General features: G+C 36.6%; 1 protein-coding gene across 1 annotated transcript in view; it reads right to left on the reverse strand.

Annotated features, from left to right (window-relative positions):
* DGKB (diacylglycerol kinase, beta 90kDa) overlaps positions 1 to 15,654 on the reverse strand; it is an 873,198-nt gene that overhangs the window by 496,111 nt on the left and 361,433 nt on the right. Inside the window, exons 17-18 of the mRNA XM_010862153.1 lie at positions 4,066 to 4,151; positions 1,668 to 1,757 (exon numbers count right to left, since the gene is read on the reverse strand). Of these exons, the coding sequence (XP_010860455.1) occupies positions 1,668 to 1,757; positions 4,066 to 4,151 (176 nt within the window). The remainder of the gene's footprint in view (positions 1 to 1,667; positions 1,758 to 4,065; positions 4,152 to 15,654) is intronic.

Raw genomic sequence — 15,654 nt, forward strand, 5'->3', positions numbered from 1 at the left:
AAATCACTGCAGATAGTTACTGCAGCCATGAAATTAAAAGATGCTTACTCCTTGGAAGAAAAGCCACGAGAAAACTAGATAGCATATTAAAAAGCAGAGACATTACTTTGCCAGCAAAAGTCCATCTAGTCAAAGCTATGGTTTTTCCTAGTCAGGTATGGATGTGAGCACTGGACTATAAAGAAAGCTGAGTGCTGAAGAATTGATGCTTTTGAACTGTGGTGTTGGAGAAGACTCTTGAGAGTCCTTTGGACTGCAGGGAGATCCAACCAGTCCATCCTAAAGGAAATCAGTCCTGAATATTCATTGGAAGGACTGATGCTGAAGCTGAAGCTCCAATAGTTTGGCCACCTGATGTGAAGAGCTGACTCATTTAAAAAGAACCTGATGCTGGGAAAGATTGAAGGCAGGAGGACAAGGTGACAACAGAGAATGAGATGGTTGGATGGCATCACCAACGTGACAGACATGAGTTTGAGTAGGCTCAGGGAGTTGGTGATGGACAGGGAAGCCTGATATGCTGCAGTCCATGGGGTTGCAAAGAGTCAGACAGGACTGAGCAACTGAACTTATTTGGGGCTTCTCTCTTAGCTCAGACTGTAAAGAATCTGCCTGCAATGCAAAAGACCTGGGTTCGATTCCTGGGTTGAGAAGATTCCCCTGGAGGAGAAAATGGCAAGCCACTCCAGTATTCTTGCCTGGGAATCCCATGGACAGAGAAACCTGGTGAGCTACAGTCCATGGGGTCACAAGAGTGGGACATGACTTAGTGACTAAACCACCACCACCCCTCAAGTTCTCCCTATTTTACCTTGTCAGTTCCTAAGTAAGCTCATTCATTATGCTGATTATTATCTTGCTTGTCAGTAAGAAGTCTCACAATTTACATATGACTTCATATTCCACTAGAATTTAAGGCCCTTTATAAAGCAGATCTTGTGTTCTTTCTATTCTTAACTGTCTATCCCAAGTGCCGAACATACCACGTAGTGCAAAGTGAGTCTCAGAAAATTGGTTACATCTTGTACTCTTCTGACTTCCCTGGTGGCTCAGACGGTAAAGCGTCTGTGTACAATGCAGGAGACCGGGGTTCAATCCCTGGGTTGGGAAGATCCCCTGGAGAAGGAAATGGCAATCCACTCCAGGACTATTGCCTGGAAAATCCCATGGACAGAAGAGCCTGGTAGGCTACAGTCCATGGGGTTGCGAAGAGTCAGCCACGACTGACCAACTTGACTTTCACTTTCTTGTACTCTCCTGGACAAGTTGTCCTTTCATCTTTCAACACTTTTCCTTTGTTTGTGATTCTTTCACACAAGTCAGAGATTAAAAATATGAACATTATTTTAAATTTAACCCATGCTTACCTCATTTCTTAAGTTGGAAACCCAAAAACCAGAGAAAGAGAAAGTTAGATGCTTGCCCTCCCATCTAGCATATAATTAGCAATCACAGTCTAACTCTTGGTCCACCGTTTGTTTCTCTACCCCAGACTATTAGTCAAAATTATATTACATCTGACAGCAATTACATTTGCTAAAAGCACATGAAAGCTGTCATGCAGTGAAGAAATGCTAAATTTAGTTTATTGAAAGAGGGTGCTCTGCACTATATTACTGTTTTTTAAAGATTTTTGTTGTTGTTGTTGGTTTGTCATATCTATTTACCTCCTCCCCATCGCAGGCATCTTGCTAGATCATTGCCGGTCCCGAGAGGCAGAATAGCCACTGGAGGATGCTTGACTACATTAGCCTTTTCTGTATAATTGAAAAATTAAAAGAAAAAAAATTGGTCATTGACTGAACAACAATTAAAAAAAAAAACACAGCTTGGCATGGAAGACATTCTACAGGGTACTTAGAAAAAGTCACATTTTATATATATATACAATTATAAAATATGATTAACTTATATGCATTCGTAGCAATTTATAAAACAAGTAAATAACATAATTCACAGGGTGACAGGAATTTTTAAGACTTATATGTGAGGAAAGACTTTTAAATATGTTAATTTAGTTAAAAATTGTAGCACATTTGACTTAACTCAGTTGAAATTCTCAAGGGTGCAGGTATATGCAACACAAGGATAGCACTAAAGTGGAAAAGTAGGTTCTTTAGAAAAGTCCTTTGGCAACATCAAGTTTAGGTATACTTTAAGAAAAATATATTTTGAAAACAGTTGAATTCTAAAAGTTAGTGAAATGGGGAGAGTGAAAAAGTTGGCTTAAAGCTCAACATTCAGAAAACGAAGATCATGGCATCTGGTCCCAGCACTTCATGGCAAATAGATGGGAAAACAATGGAAACAGTGAAAAACTATCTTTTGGGGCTCCAAAATCACTGCAGATAGTTACTGCAGCCATGAAATTAAAAGACGCTTACTCCTTGGAAGGAAAGTTATGACCAACCTAGACAGCATATTAAAAGCAGAGACATAACTTTGCCAACAAAGGTCTGTCTAGTCAAGAATATGGTTTTTCCAGTGGTCATGTATGGATGTGAGAGTTGGACTGTGAACAAAGCTGAGTGCCGAAGAATTGATGCTTTTGAACCGTGGTGTTGGAGAAGACTCTTGAGAGCCCCTTGGACTGCAAGGAGATCCAACCAGTCCATCTAAAGGAGATAAGCCCTGGGTGTTCTTTGGAGGGAATGATGCTAAAGCTGAAACTCCAGTACTTTGGCCACCTCATGTGAAGAGTTGACTCATTGGAAAAGATTCTGATGCTGGGAGGGATTCGGGACAGGAGGAGAAGGAGACGATAGAGGATGAGATGGCTGGATGGCATCACTGACTCGATGGACATGAGTTTAAGTGAACTCCGGGAGTTGGTGATGGACAGGGAGGTCTGGTGTGCTTTGATTCATGGGGTCACAAAGAGTCGGACAGGACTGAACGACTGAACTGAACTGAACTGAACAATGGTTCTATTGCTCTGTGTCAGAGTCAACAAAAGAAGACATTACCAGATTTTGTTTGAGATTCAAGTTGATATAGTGTTTGGGTTCAGAAAATATCATATCACTGAAATTCCACATGCTTTTGTTTGAGTTACTAAAGACGTCTCACAAACATATATTACTTTATTTTTCTCCCTTCTCAGCCCCTCAGAGTAAGCATATGTGGGTAAAAAATGGGTAAGGAATAGATTATGTAGGGATGTGCCACAGTATACTACCAAAGGCTTAGATTTTAGGGACTAATGAAAACCAATAATTCCTACTATTTTCACTAAAATTCTTACAAGTCCTCAAACACTGTTCAAGGGACTCCTTAATTTTGGTAGTTCTTGAACTCTGGTTTTGTCCTTAAAATATCAATACTATTGACATTGTTTATTGGAGGGCCAAAGAATACAATTTTCCCTTTTCTTTTCGAAAAAAAAAAAAAAAAGGTTAGTAGAGTAAAATTGTTAGGTGCTTACCAAAAGGGTATTGACAATATGTATTCATTTTTAATCTGAATATTTTTTAGGGTATGAAAAGGTCGAATATTCTCAACTGCATTGATTGAATAAAACTTTGCTTCAATACATATAGATAGTAAAACTTCTTTTGAATCAGGTCTTTCCTTTTTATGAAAGGATCTATTTTTAACAAAGAATTGGTCAGTCCAGATCTGGAAGTATCTGTGAAAGTCACTCAGTCATGTCCAACTCTTTGCAACCCCATGGACTATACAGTCCATGGAATTCTCCAGACCAGAATACTGGAGTTGGTAGCTGTTCCCTTCTCCAGGGGATCTTCCCAACTCAGGGATCAAACCCAGGTCTCCTGTATTGCAACTGGATTCTTTACCAGCTGGGCCACCAAGGAAGTGGTTTTATTAAATTCCATGAAAAAAATGAATGAGAAAACAAGCATTTCTAGTTATTTGTAAATTATTTTGACAGTTAAAAATCTGAACTACAGAATAAATTAAGCCATCAATATTCCAGATGTCTGATGGTTATCACTGTGTATTTTATTTAACAAAGATATGGATGTGTTAAATAAACAAATGAAATACACAGAATTTAAGGTTTCCACTCTCACCCAAGCCACATTAAATACGTGTCTTCATTACCTATGCAGTCCAAAATCCACCCTACAGTTCCATCTCCACCGCAGGCTAACACTCTGAAATCAGGAACATCACGGAAAAAGTTTAACCTGAAAAATAAGCATGTTACAACACATGATTGATATTTCAAAGTTAGGACATTTTTATTTTTGTATATTTAGCATTTCATCTAATGAAAGATTTAGGTTTTGTTGAAAAATAGTAAACCCTTATCTACAATGAAATTCTAAAATAGAAGTATCAACATATCCTAATTTAAATGTTATCATTATAAATTCTATATTCCATAATACTTATATTTTTCTTTTAACAACTCTAAAGTGAAAAAATAAAATTAATAAATTATAATAATTTTCATTAAGGTACAATCCCATACGTGATATGCAGTTTACCTAGACTATACAGATTACCTAGACATATGTATACAAATATGTTTTATTTACTAATTTTTATTGACCAACAATTCTCTCTTGAACAATTATATAAATGTGACTAATAGCTCAGTAAAAAATGTCTTTGAGAGTTTTCTGCCTTCTCCCTTACTGGGAGAAATTGGTCAGGCTGTATCTGAGGTTTTAGCCAACTGTTTTCAGTGTTTCCTTCTGACTTTGAATCTGTGAATAGAAGCCAGGCTTCCTCCTCTCTTTTGACCTCCTTGGCAGTGTTTACCACCCAGGAACACACAAAAATGTCTGGGTTGGGTGTGATAAGTGCTCACCACTTCTGCTGCTACTGCATGCAGCATGCTTATGAATGCATCCTACCTTGGGGAAAACTACAAAGACGAATAATGCATTCAGTTATACAATCATGCATGCCTATTTTCTTGAAAAAAAAAAAAAAAAAACAAATTTGAAACAAGACAGAATATCTGGGAATGTGTCTCTTCAACTTTCTAGCCCTGGTGGTAACAATATAATACAACTGGCTCTTCCTATCTGTAGATTCTGCATCTGTAGATTCAACCAACCAGGAATTGAAAGTCTTTAAAAATAAAATCCAGGAAGTTTCCAAAAGTGAAACTTGAATTTGGTGAATCACAACTTATTACAGAGAAGGTATATTGTATTTTACAACTATATACATAGCATTTCCATTTTATTAGGTATTATAAGTAACCTAAAGTTCATTTCCAATGAGTCAACTCTTCACATGAGGTGGCCAAAGTACTAGAGTTTCAGCCTCATTCCTTTCAATGCTGGGAGGGATTGGGGGCAGGAGGAGAAGGGGACGACAGTGGATGGAATCACTGACTCGATGGATGTGAGTCTGAGTGAACTCTGGGAGTTGGTGATGGACAGGGAGGCCTGGCGTGCTGCAATTCATGGGGTTGCAAAGAGTTGGACATGACTGAGCGACTGAACTGAACTGAACTGAACTGAAAGTTCATTTAAATGTATGCCAACAATTGCCACTGTTTGTAAGGGACTTAAAGCTCCTGTGAATTTTGTTATCTGGAGAGTCCTGGAACCAATCACCTGTGGATATCAAGGGAAGACTATATGCAGTCATCTAAGAACATTTTCTTTAATATTACATATATAAATGTACATGTCAATTTTATCACACTGGGGCTTCCCTGGTGGCTCAGATAGTAAAGAATCTGCCTGCAGTGCAGGAGACACAGGTTCAATCTCTGTGTAGGGAAGATCCCCTGGAGAAGGGAATGACAACCCAACTCCAGTATTCTTGCCTGGAGAATTCCATGGACAGAGGATCCTGGTGGGTTACAGTCCATGGGGGTCACAAAGAGTCGGACACGACAGAGCAACTAACACAATATAACATTTTATGATTAAAAATAATGTCATTTCATGTACTTTATTTTTAGTGTTTCACTGCCACAAAATAACAGGTATTGTAGTTAATGTTGTTTGAATACATTTATTTGAGCAAGTGTATCAGTTTTGAAAGCTAATCTTCTAGAAGGGAAATAATTACAACAACACATTACCCTCTGGATGGTTCCCACTATAGAAAATGTACATGTCCATTTCCTTGAAACTCTAAAACACTACTTATAAACAACTTTATGATATTTCTTCAATAAGTAAGAAAAAAAAATACCACAGTGCTATTATCATAAAATCACATTCCCCTGTTTACTAGCTGTTGAACGTATTTTGTAGGCTCACAGACCTGTGACCTTCTTTGTGAACTGCATCATCAAAGCATTGTACCTCTTTCCTATGAGTTGTATTTTATTCTTATAAACACTAGACATTATTAGTAATATTTTCATTCAAATTAGTATCATTAAATTTTTGGTTAATGTAATACAAAATGTGTAAATATAATAGTAATGTAAACAAGTCAACTGAACCACTGCCACCTAGAAACAGGAAGCACAGATATTTAGAACACAAAATTGTCCTGTACTTTGTTGTGTATTATATTGTGGATATTTACCTTTTGTTAGACACATTGCAAAATTTTCTTCCAGATTATCACTGGGTTAGTTTGCTTAAATTATATAAGCAAAACAATGTACCAGCTGTCCACCCCAGAGAGTAGAACATTTCTAATAACTTGCATATGCTTCTGTGTTCCTTCCCCATAGGACCCTCCTCCCTTGTTAACAAAGGTGGGCATTATTCTGAATTTCAGGTTAGCATGCACATGCCATAAACAACACATTGTTTGTATTTTGCCTTTTCTTCACAGCATTAAGATTCCTCCATGTAGTAGCTGAATTTCCATCCATCAGTAGTTGAAGTCATTTATACCCACTGCTGTGTTCAATACCATTTCTGTGATTATGCTTTTTAAATCCATGCCATTGGATATTTGGAGTATTTTATATTCTTATAAAAATCCATTTTCAGAAATACTTTCTAATGCACATGGATGGTGATCACTCTTGCAATTTGACAAGATATTATCAATTGGTATCCTATAGTAGTTATAGCAATGCATGGACTTATCAGGAATATTAGAAAAAGTGTGCTGAGCCCATCTGTTCTAATACTGTAATGTCACTTTTTTTTTTAATTTCATGTGTTTCCTCAAATGTGCAATGTCTTCCCCATCTTTACTCCTTATTTCTTGCTGATTTGTAAAAATTCTTTACTTTTTCTTAATTTTAATCCTTTTGAGGATTTTTTTGTTTGTTTACTTTGTGGTTTTTTTGAAAAATACTTCCTACAGGAAGAAAGTTTCTTCTTTTACTTTCCTAAATGTGTATTTTAACAAACAAGATTTTAGTTTTAATGTACTGAAGTTTATCCATCTTATGATAAATGGCTAGCACTTTAGCTTGTTTTGTGTAACAAAATAGTTGTTTCCTCAGTGGTCAGAAGAGAACACATATACTCTCTTAAGATTTCAGTTTTATTTTTGACTAAGAAATTGTCTGTGGGGATGTGAGACAGGATAGTATGAAGTATTAACATAGAAGAGAATATATATTATACATAAAATATTCACAGCATTCTACACTGGTTGTGTCAAAAAGGGATCCCTTTCTTTTCCCTTCTTCACTACCTCTCTTCTTCCTCTGCTGCTGCTAAGTCACTTCAGTCGTGTCCGACTCTGTGCGACCCCATAGACGGCAGGGCTCCCCCGTCCCTGGGATTCTGCAGGCAAGAACACTGGAGTGGGTTGCCATTTCCTTCTCCAATGCATGAAAGTGAAAAGTGGAAGTGAAGTCGCTCAGTCATGTCCGACTCTAGCGACCCCATGGACTGCAGCCTACCAGGCTCCTCCATCCATGGGATTTTACAGGCAAGAGTACTGGAGTGGGGTGCCATTGCCTTCTCCTCTTCTTCCTCTACCCTCACTCTTTCTCTTTCTCCATTTCCCCCTTTCTCACTTCCTGCCTTCCTTCCTTTAAGCTATTGTGCAACAATTTCCATCCGTAAATCCATCTTTTCATGTTTTAGATAACTCAACTTAATATCATGCAGATCCATCATGAATCAAATTTCCATATGTGGGTATTTTTCTTTTAGACTCTATTCTATTTTATTCATGAATGTGTCCATCTCTGCACCAGTACCACACTATTATAATAGGTCAGCTTTATAGTTAGTCTATATCTCATTGAGCATGAAAAATTTTAGCTATTTTTTCTCTTTTGCTTTTCTATATACATATTGAATTTAATTTCTCATATTCCATAAAAGTAAAAATAAAGACACAAAAAATCTTTATTTTTTAAAAATTGGAGTTACATGAAGCCTATGTATGATGTTATTTATTTCCTCATCCATGGATATAGGATGTTTCAATTTACTCTTTAACATTCTTAAATTTTTAAAATTTTTTGCTTGCAAGTCTTTGTTACATTTACTCTTGGATGGTTTGTAGTTTGTGTTAGTATCTTAAACTTTTAAATTGTTAATTAATGTTTTTGTTGCTGGCATGTAAAATATATTTGAGTTTAATTTATTGATTTTATAAACAGCCACATTATTCTTCATTTTTTCTGTTGCCTATATTTTATTTGTAGACTTATTTGGATTTTTATCTAAACAACTATATCATGTGCTAATGACAATGATACTGTTGCTGATCGTCAATCTTTATAATTATTTCTCTCCCTGTCTTGCTGTGCTGGCTATGGAGGGCTTTAATAATTTGCTGAATTAGAGCATACATACATACCTTGTGCCTGAAATTACATGGAATACTTTCAGAATTTCCCCACTTAGGATGATGTCTGTTGTAGGCATTTTGTCCTTCTTTTCTGAGTGACATCTTAGATAAGGTTAATAAAATTTTCTTCAATTCTTTTATATAGAAGGAATTTATATTACAATTCAGTGTTAATACTCTCTGTACCTTGTGAAATACTGATATGATTCATTTAACTGGAAATGTGGGAGTATACATTTACATATTTATGTATCACTAAACCATTCTTACTATGCTTTCACGTGCTCAAATTGACACTATTTATTAACATTTTTATAGAGAATTGGGTTTGGTTTGCTAACATTTTATTTACAATGTTTCATGTATATTCATGGACACAATAGATTTAATATATTTTTCTTCATACCACCTCTAATTTTTTATCAAATTATTCCATCTCCTAAAAACCTTTGCAGAATATGCCCTTATTTTGGAGTATCTGTATATTAAAACTGTTAGCACTTGCAAATCAACTATCCAATTTCTGGTGAGTCTTTGATATTTTTTAATTAAGAAATATTAAATATTACAATTAATTTAATAATTACTGAAAAAGGTAATATTTTCTAATTCTTCCTAAATTAGTTTGTACCAACTATATTTCTGTACTAATTTGTCTGTCTCCTACATTTTCAAAGACCTTGTCATTAAAGTCTATAAAAGCTTTTTTCAAATATGCCAGTATCTGAAATGTTTACCATAACTATTTCAAGTAAAAGCCTAATCACCCATATGACTCACCATTGCTCTTCTATTCCATAATGATATTTCATCTGTTACTAATTCTTATTTTCTTTTAAAATAGTCATTTTTCGTTCTTCTGCAACATCCTACCCCCAAATATAAACTGCGTGTGACTGTCAGATCAGCTTACTCTCTGTAAACTGATTGCTAAATGGATTGAAAAACTGACCTCTCTGTCTTAACTTCTTATTCTACTCCATCCATGCAGTTTTCCCTAGAGATTAATTCATTACTTACTTCATTCATTCCTTGAATACCATGTGTGTGTTAGTCTCTCAGTCATATCTGACTCTTTGTGATCCCAGGGACTGTAGCCTGCCAGTCTCCTCTGTCCATGGGATTCTTCAGGAAAAGAATACTTGAGTGGGTTTAATTCCCTTCTCCAGGGCCTTGAATAGTAGCCTTAGGTGAGCTTCAGTTTGGTATCTTTAAAATGGAATTAAAACCCCCTGCTTTATTTGCCTGTATTGTGGAATAAACAAAGGATGTATATAAATTTAATTGTATTATAAGCCATGCTCTGTGGAGACACCCAAGACAGACAGGTCATGTTGGAAAGCTCTGACAAAACATGGTGTACTGGAGAATGGAGTGGCAAACCACTTAGCATTCTTGCCTTGAGAACCCCATAGACAGTATGAAAAGGCAAAAAGATAGGACACTGAAAGATGAACCCTCCAGCTTGGCAGATGTACAATATGCTACTGGAGAAGAGCAGAGAAATAATTCCAGAAGGAATGAAGAGGCTGAGCCAAAGTGGAAATGACACCCAGCTGTGGATGTGCCTGGTGGTGAAAGTAAAGTCTGATGCTGTAAAGAACAATATTGCATAGAAACATGGAAAGTTAGGTCCATGAATCAAGGTAAACTGAAAGTGGTCAGACAGGAGATGGCAAGAGTGAACATCAACATTTTAGAAATCAGTGAACTAAAATGGACGGGAATGCATGAATCTAATTCAGATGACCATTATATCTACTACTTTGGACAAGAATCCCTTAGAAGAAATGAAGTAGCCCTCATAGTCAACAAAAGAATACAAAATGCAGTACTTGGGTACAATCTCAAAAACAAAAGAATGATCTCAGTTCATTTCCAAGACAAACCCAATATCACAGTAATTCAAGTCTATGTGCCAAACACTAATGCCGAAGAAGCTGAAGTTGAATGGCTCTATGAAGACCTACAAGACCTTCTAGAACTAACATCTAAAAAAAGATATCCTTTTCATCATAGGGGACTGGAATGCAAAAGTAGGAAGTCAAGACACACCTGGAGTAAGAGGCAAGTTTGGCCTTGGAGTACAAAATGAAGCAGGGCAAAGGATAACAGAATTTTGCCAAGAGAATGCACTGCTCATAACAAATACTGTCTTCCAACACAAGGTACCACTCTACACATGGACATCACCAGATGGTCAATGACAATATCAGATTTATTATCTTCTTTGCAGCCTAAGATGGAGAAGCTCTATACAGTCAGCAAAAACAAGACCGGGAGCTGACTGTGGTTCAGATCATGAACTCTTTATTTCAAAATTCAGATAAATTTGAAGAAAGTAGGGAAAACCACTAGCCCATTCAAGTATGACCGAAATCAAATCCCTTATGATTATACAGTGGAAGTGACTAATAGATTCAAATGACTAGATCTTAAAGTGTGCCTGAAAAACTATGGATGGAGGCTTGTAACATGGTACAGGAGGTAGGGATCAAATCATGCCCCAAAAAGAAATGCAAAAAGGCAAAATGGTTGTCTGAGGAGACCTTACAAATGGCTGAGAAAAGAAAAGTGAAAGGCAAAGGAGAAAAGGAACAATATGCCCATCTGAATGCAGAGGTCCAAAGAATAGCAAGGAGAGATAAGAAAGCCTTCTCAAGTGGACAATGAGGAGAAATAGAGGAAAACAATAGAATGGGAAAGACTAGAGATCTCTTCAAGAAAATTACAGATACCAAGAGAATATTTCATGCAAGAAGGGCATGATAAGGATAAAAAGAGTATGGACTAACAGAAGCAAAAGAGATTAAGAAGAGGTGGTAAGAATATATAGGAGAATTGTACAAAAAAGGTCTTAATGATTCAGATAACCAGGATGGTGTGGTCACTCACCTAGAATCAGACATCCTAGAGTGTGAAGTGAAGTGTGCCTAAGGAAGTATTACTAAGAACAAAGCCAGTGGAGGTGCCGTTCCAGTCGAGCTATTTCAAATCCTAAAATATGATGCTGTTAAACTGCTTCACTCAATATGCAGCAACTTTGGAAAACTCAGCAGTGGTCACAACTGGAAAAGGTCAGTTTTCATTCCACTCCCAAAGAAGGTCAATACCAAAAACATCAAACTACTATACAATTGCACTTATTTTGCATGTAATGCATCCTTCAATCTGGGCCTCAAGAACCAAGAACTTCCAAATGTATAAGTTGCATTTAGAATAGGCAGAAGAACCAGAGATCAAATTGTCAACATCTATTGGATCATAGAAAAAGGAAGGGAATTCCAGAAAAACATGTATTTCTGTTTTGTGGACTACCTGAAAGCCTTTGACTATGTAGATCACAACAACTATGGAAAATTCTTAAAGAGATGGAAATACCAGACTGCCTTATACCTACCTCCCGAGAAACCTATATGCAGGTCAAGAAGCAACAGTTAGAACTGGACATGGAAGAATGGACTGGTTCAAAATTGGGAAAGGAGTACATCAAGGCTGTATATTGTCAACTTGCTTATTTAACTTCTATGTGGAGTGCACCTTGTGAAATGTCGGGCTAGACGAAGCTCAAGGTGGAATCAAGATTGCGGGGAGAAATATCAGTAACCTCAGATGTGCAGATGACATATTCTTAATGGCAGAAAACAAAGAGGAACTAAAGATCCTCTTGCTGAAAGGAAAAGAGGGGAGTAAAAATGCTGGCTTACATCTCAACATTCAAAAAACTAAGATCAAGGCATCCGGTCTCATCACTTCATGGCAAATAGACGGAGATACAATGAGAACAGTGACAGACTTTATTTTCTTGGACTCCCAAATCACTGCAGATGGTGACTGCAGCCATAAAATTAAAAGACACTTGATCCTTGGAAGAACTATGATAAACCTAGATAGTATATTAAAAAGCAGATATGTTACTTTGCTGACAAAGGTCCATATAATCAAAGCTTGGCTTTTCCAGTAGTCATGTATGGATATGAGAGTTGGACCATAAAGAAGGCTGAGCACCAGAGAACTGATGCTTTCAAACTATGGTATTGGAGAAGACTCTTGAGAGTCCCTTGCACAGCAATGAGATCAAACCAATCAGTCCAAAGGAAATCAACCCTTAATATTCATTGGCAGGACTTATGCGAACAATGAAACTCCAAAACTTTGGTCACCTGATGCGAATAACCAACCCATTGGAAAAGACCCTGATGATGGGAAAGATAGAAGGCAGGTGGAACAGGGGACACAGAGGATGAGATGGTTGGATGGCATCACCAATTCAATAGATATGAGTTTCAGCAAATTCCAGGAGGCCATGAAGGACCAGGAAGCCTGGTGCACTGCAGTCCATCAGGTCGCAAAGAGTCAGACACTACTGAGCACTGAATAGCAACGACAATTCAGAGATATTATTAATTTAAGAATTTTCTCTTTATGAAAAGTAGTAAATATATTTTATAAATCAGATTGTCCCTCCTCTATTTTACCACCATCTTCACCCATCATGTTCTGACAAAATAGCCTTTTCTAGGAGCAAAGCTGGACAGTGATGAACTGGGAGACCTACTTATGGCAATGGGGACAGAAAGTGCATAGGAAAACAGCTCTGCCTGAAAACAAAGGCAAGAGACTTGGCAGAGTCAAAATGCAAGACTTTGTGTGACAATTTACTTTTCATTCATTAAGCTGCAAAAACCAGCAGATGTGAGGCTCATACTTCTTAAGTCATACTAAGGATGCGGAGGATGAGCGAATGAGGAGTGTTTGAATAGATTCCCCTTTGTGGACACTTTGGTACTGTAGACTATGTTTTACCTGTGAAGGTAAACGTTTCACTTGAAGAACCAGTAGGTTCTTTTTTTTTTTTTAATTTTGCAATGAAATAATCATGTGTGGGTCCTGAATTTATTTTTTTGCCATTTAATGGAAATTTTTTTAAAAAAATTGGGACACTTTTTAAAGCAAATCAATGATTCTTGAGTTTTCAGTGTTCATCATTGTAGCACTGACTCTCCTAGAGTATTTTTTCTTTATCCCTGACAGCTAAACTCAAGCAAGATCCTATGTAATTTGTGGGTTAAGCAACTCTGTGTCTAACGCCTCACACTTCAAAAAAAAAAAAAAAAGGTGAGTAGTAAGATCAAGATGGTTAATGCCAATGAAAGCAAGTAAAAGTATTTCATCTAAGATTCAGAAGTCTACTTTCCATTTTAAGTAAGTATTAGGATAAAACAGGTATAGAAAAATTAGGAAGTTTTCATTGGTGCCTGATAACAATATCTAAAAAGCACACCAGAAAAACTTGCTAAGAGAGAAGAAAAATTGCAGCACTGATTCCATTATCTTGGAAAGTGTCTTATGACCGGATTTTTTAAAGGACGATATGTAGGAATTTCTTTTAATTCCAATTTCATATTTTATTATTCATAGAAAATGGGATACTGCCATTTGTATATAATTTTTATATATCAGGTTGAGCATATAAATATAAATAAACATATGGTTATTAAAATGTACATATCATACATTATATATTGAAAATTATATTCTTTGATACTTGTAGGAAATCAATATGAGACTGATAAATATTGTTAGCATAATGATCCAGAGTGAATGCTCATTTCATTGTATATATTCACTTCGTTGTATTAAGGATCCAAAATAAAGGCTTCCCTGATAGCTCAGTTGGTAAAGAATCCACCTGCAATGCAGGAAACCCCTGTTCTGTTCCTGGGTTGGAAAGATCTGCTGGAGAAGGGATAAGCTACCCACTCCAGTATTCTTGGGCTTCGCTTGTGGCTCAGCTGGTAAAGAATCTGCCTGCAATGTAGGAGACCTGGGTTCATTCCCTAGGTTGGGAAGATCCCCTGGAGAAGGGAAAAGCTACCCACTCCAGTATTCTGGCCTGGAGAATTCCATGGACTGGACTTTCGCTTTCACTTTCATTTTTTCCTTCTCTTAGTTTAAAATAGTGTACTTCAAGAGTTTGCCTTTAAAAAGGTCTACATTTTCATTTAAACATTTTGAGCCAGAAACAAGCATATTTAACTCTTATTATTCAGCTCAATTCATATTCATACCTCCCTTCTCCAGCAGATCTTCCCAACACAGGAATCGAACCAGGGTCTCCTGCATTGCAGGCAGATTCTTTACCAACTGAACTGTCAGGGAAACCCTCATACCTACATGTACACAGATACGTATTATACTTATAAGATTAGATGGCTTCACAACTGTCTCACTAAAATCAGGCAAAAATATTTGGTCTGTGATGCTGTTGTGGTTTGAAAGTATTTTCTTTTTGGTCTAAAAAACCATTTCTTAATACCTTCCACCTTGATTTAGGATACCCACACTGTGTCTATATATACTTTGATATCATTGATATTATTACTGCTGTTTCAGCCAATTTGAAAAAAAACTATGCATTTTTATATATTAAAAATATATATTTGGAAATGTAATTAAAATATTTTTCAGTTTGTAAGGCACACAACTACAACACAGATAAAACTGACTAACAATTTTAGAATGAAGTGAAAAATATGATAAGGGGTTTAATTTAGCCAGAAATTACACCTATTTCCTGATCTTTCAAAGTTAACTTGGAAAAACTCATGCTAGTTCTTAATACTTTCAATTGGAAAGCACAGAGATATAATCTGTGGTACAAACAAAAGTCTAAACCCCTAACATGTAGCAGTAAAAGTGATTACTTTGGGTCTGTTTGGCAAGGCCACTCAAATCCATTCTGTTATCCCAATGTTTTTAATAATTAGGATGAATTTTATTTCATAGGCATCAGATCATTCTACCAAGTGACTTCAGAATGAAAAAGTAAGAAGTTATTCTAAATTAGGAAATAATCTAGACATATATAAAGATAAAATTTTATTTTGACTAATATCAAAGTACTTTGGCCACCTCATGCAAAGAGTTGACTCATTGGAAAAGACTCTGATGCTGGGAGGGATTGGGGGCAGGAGGAGAAGGGGACGACAGCTG

The sequence above is a fragment of the Bison bison genome, unplaced genomic scaffold (assembly GCF_000754665.1).
Source record: "Bison bison bison isolate TAMUID 2011002044 unplaced genomic scaffold, Bison_UMD1.0 scf7180017864479, whole genome shotgun sequence".
Classification (NCBI taxonomy): domain Eukaryota; kingdom Metazoa; phylum Chordata; class Mammalia; order Artiodactyla; family Bovidae; genus Bison; species Bison bison.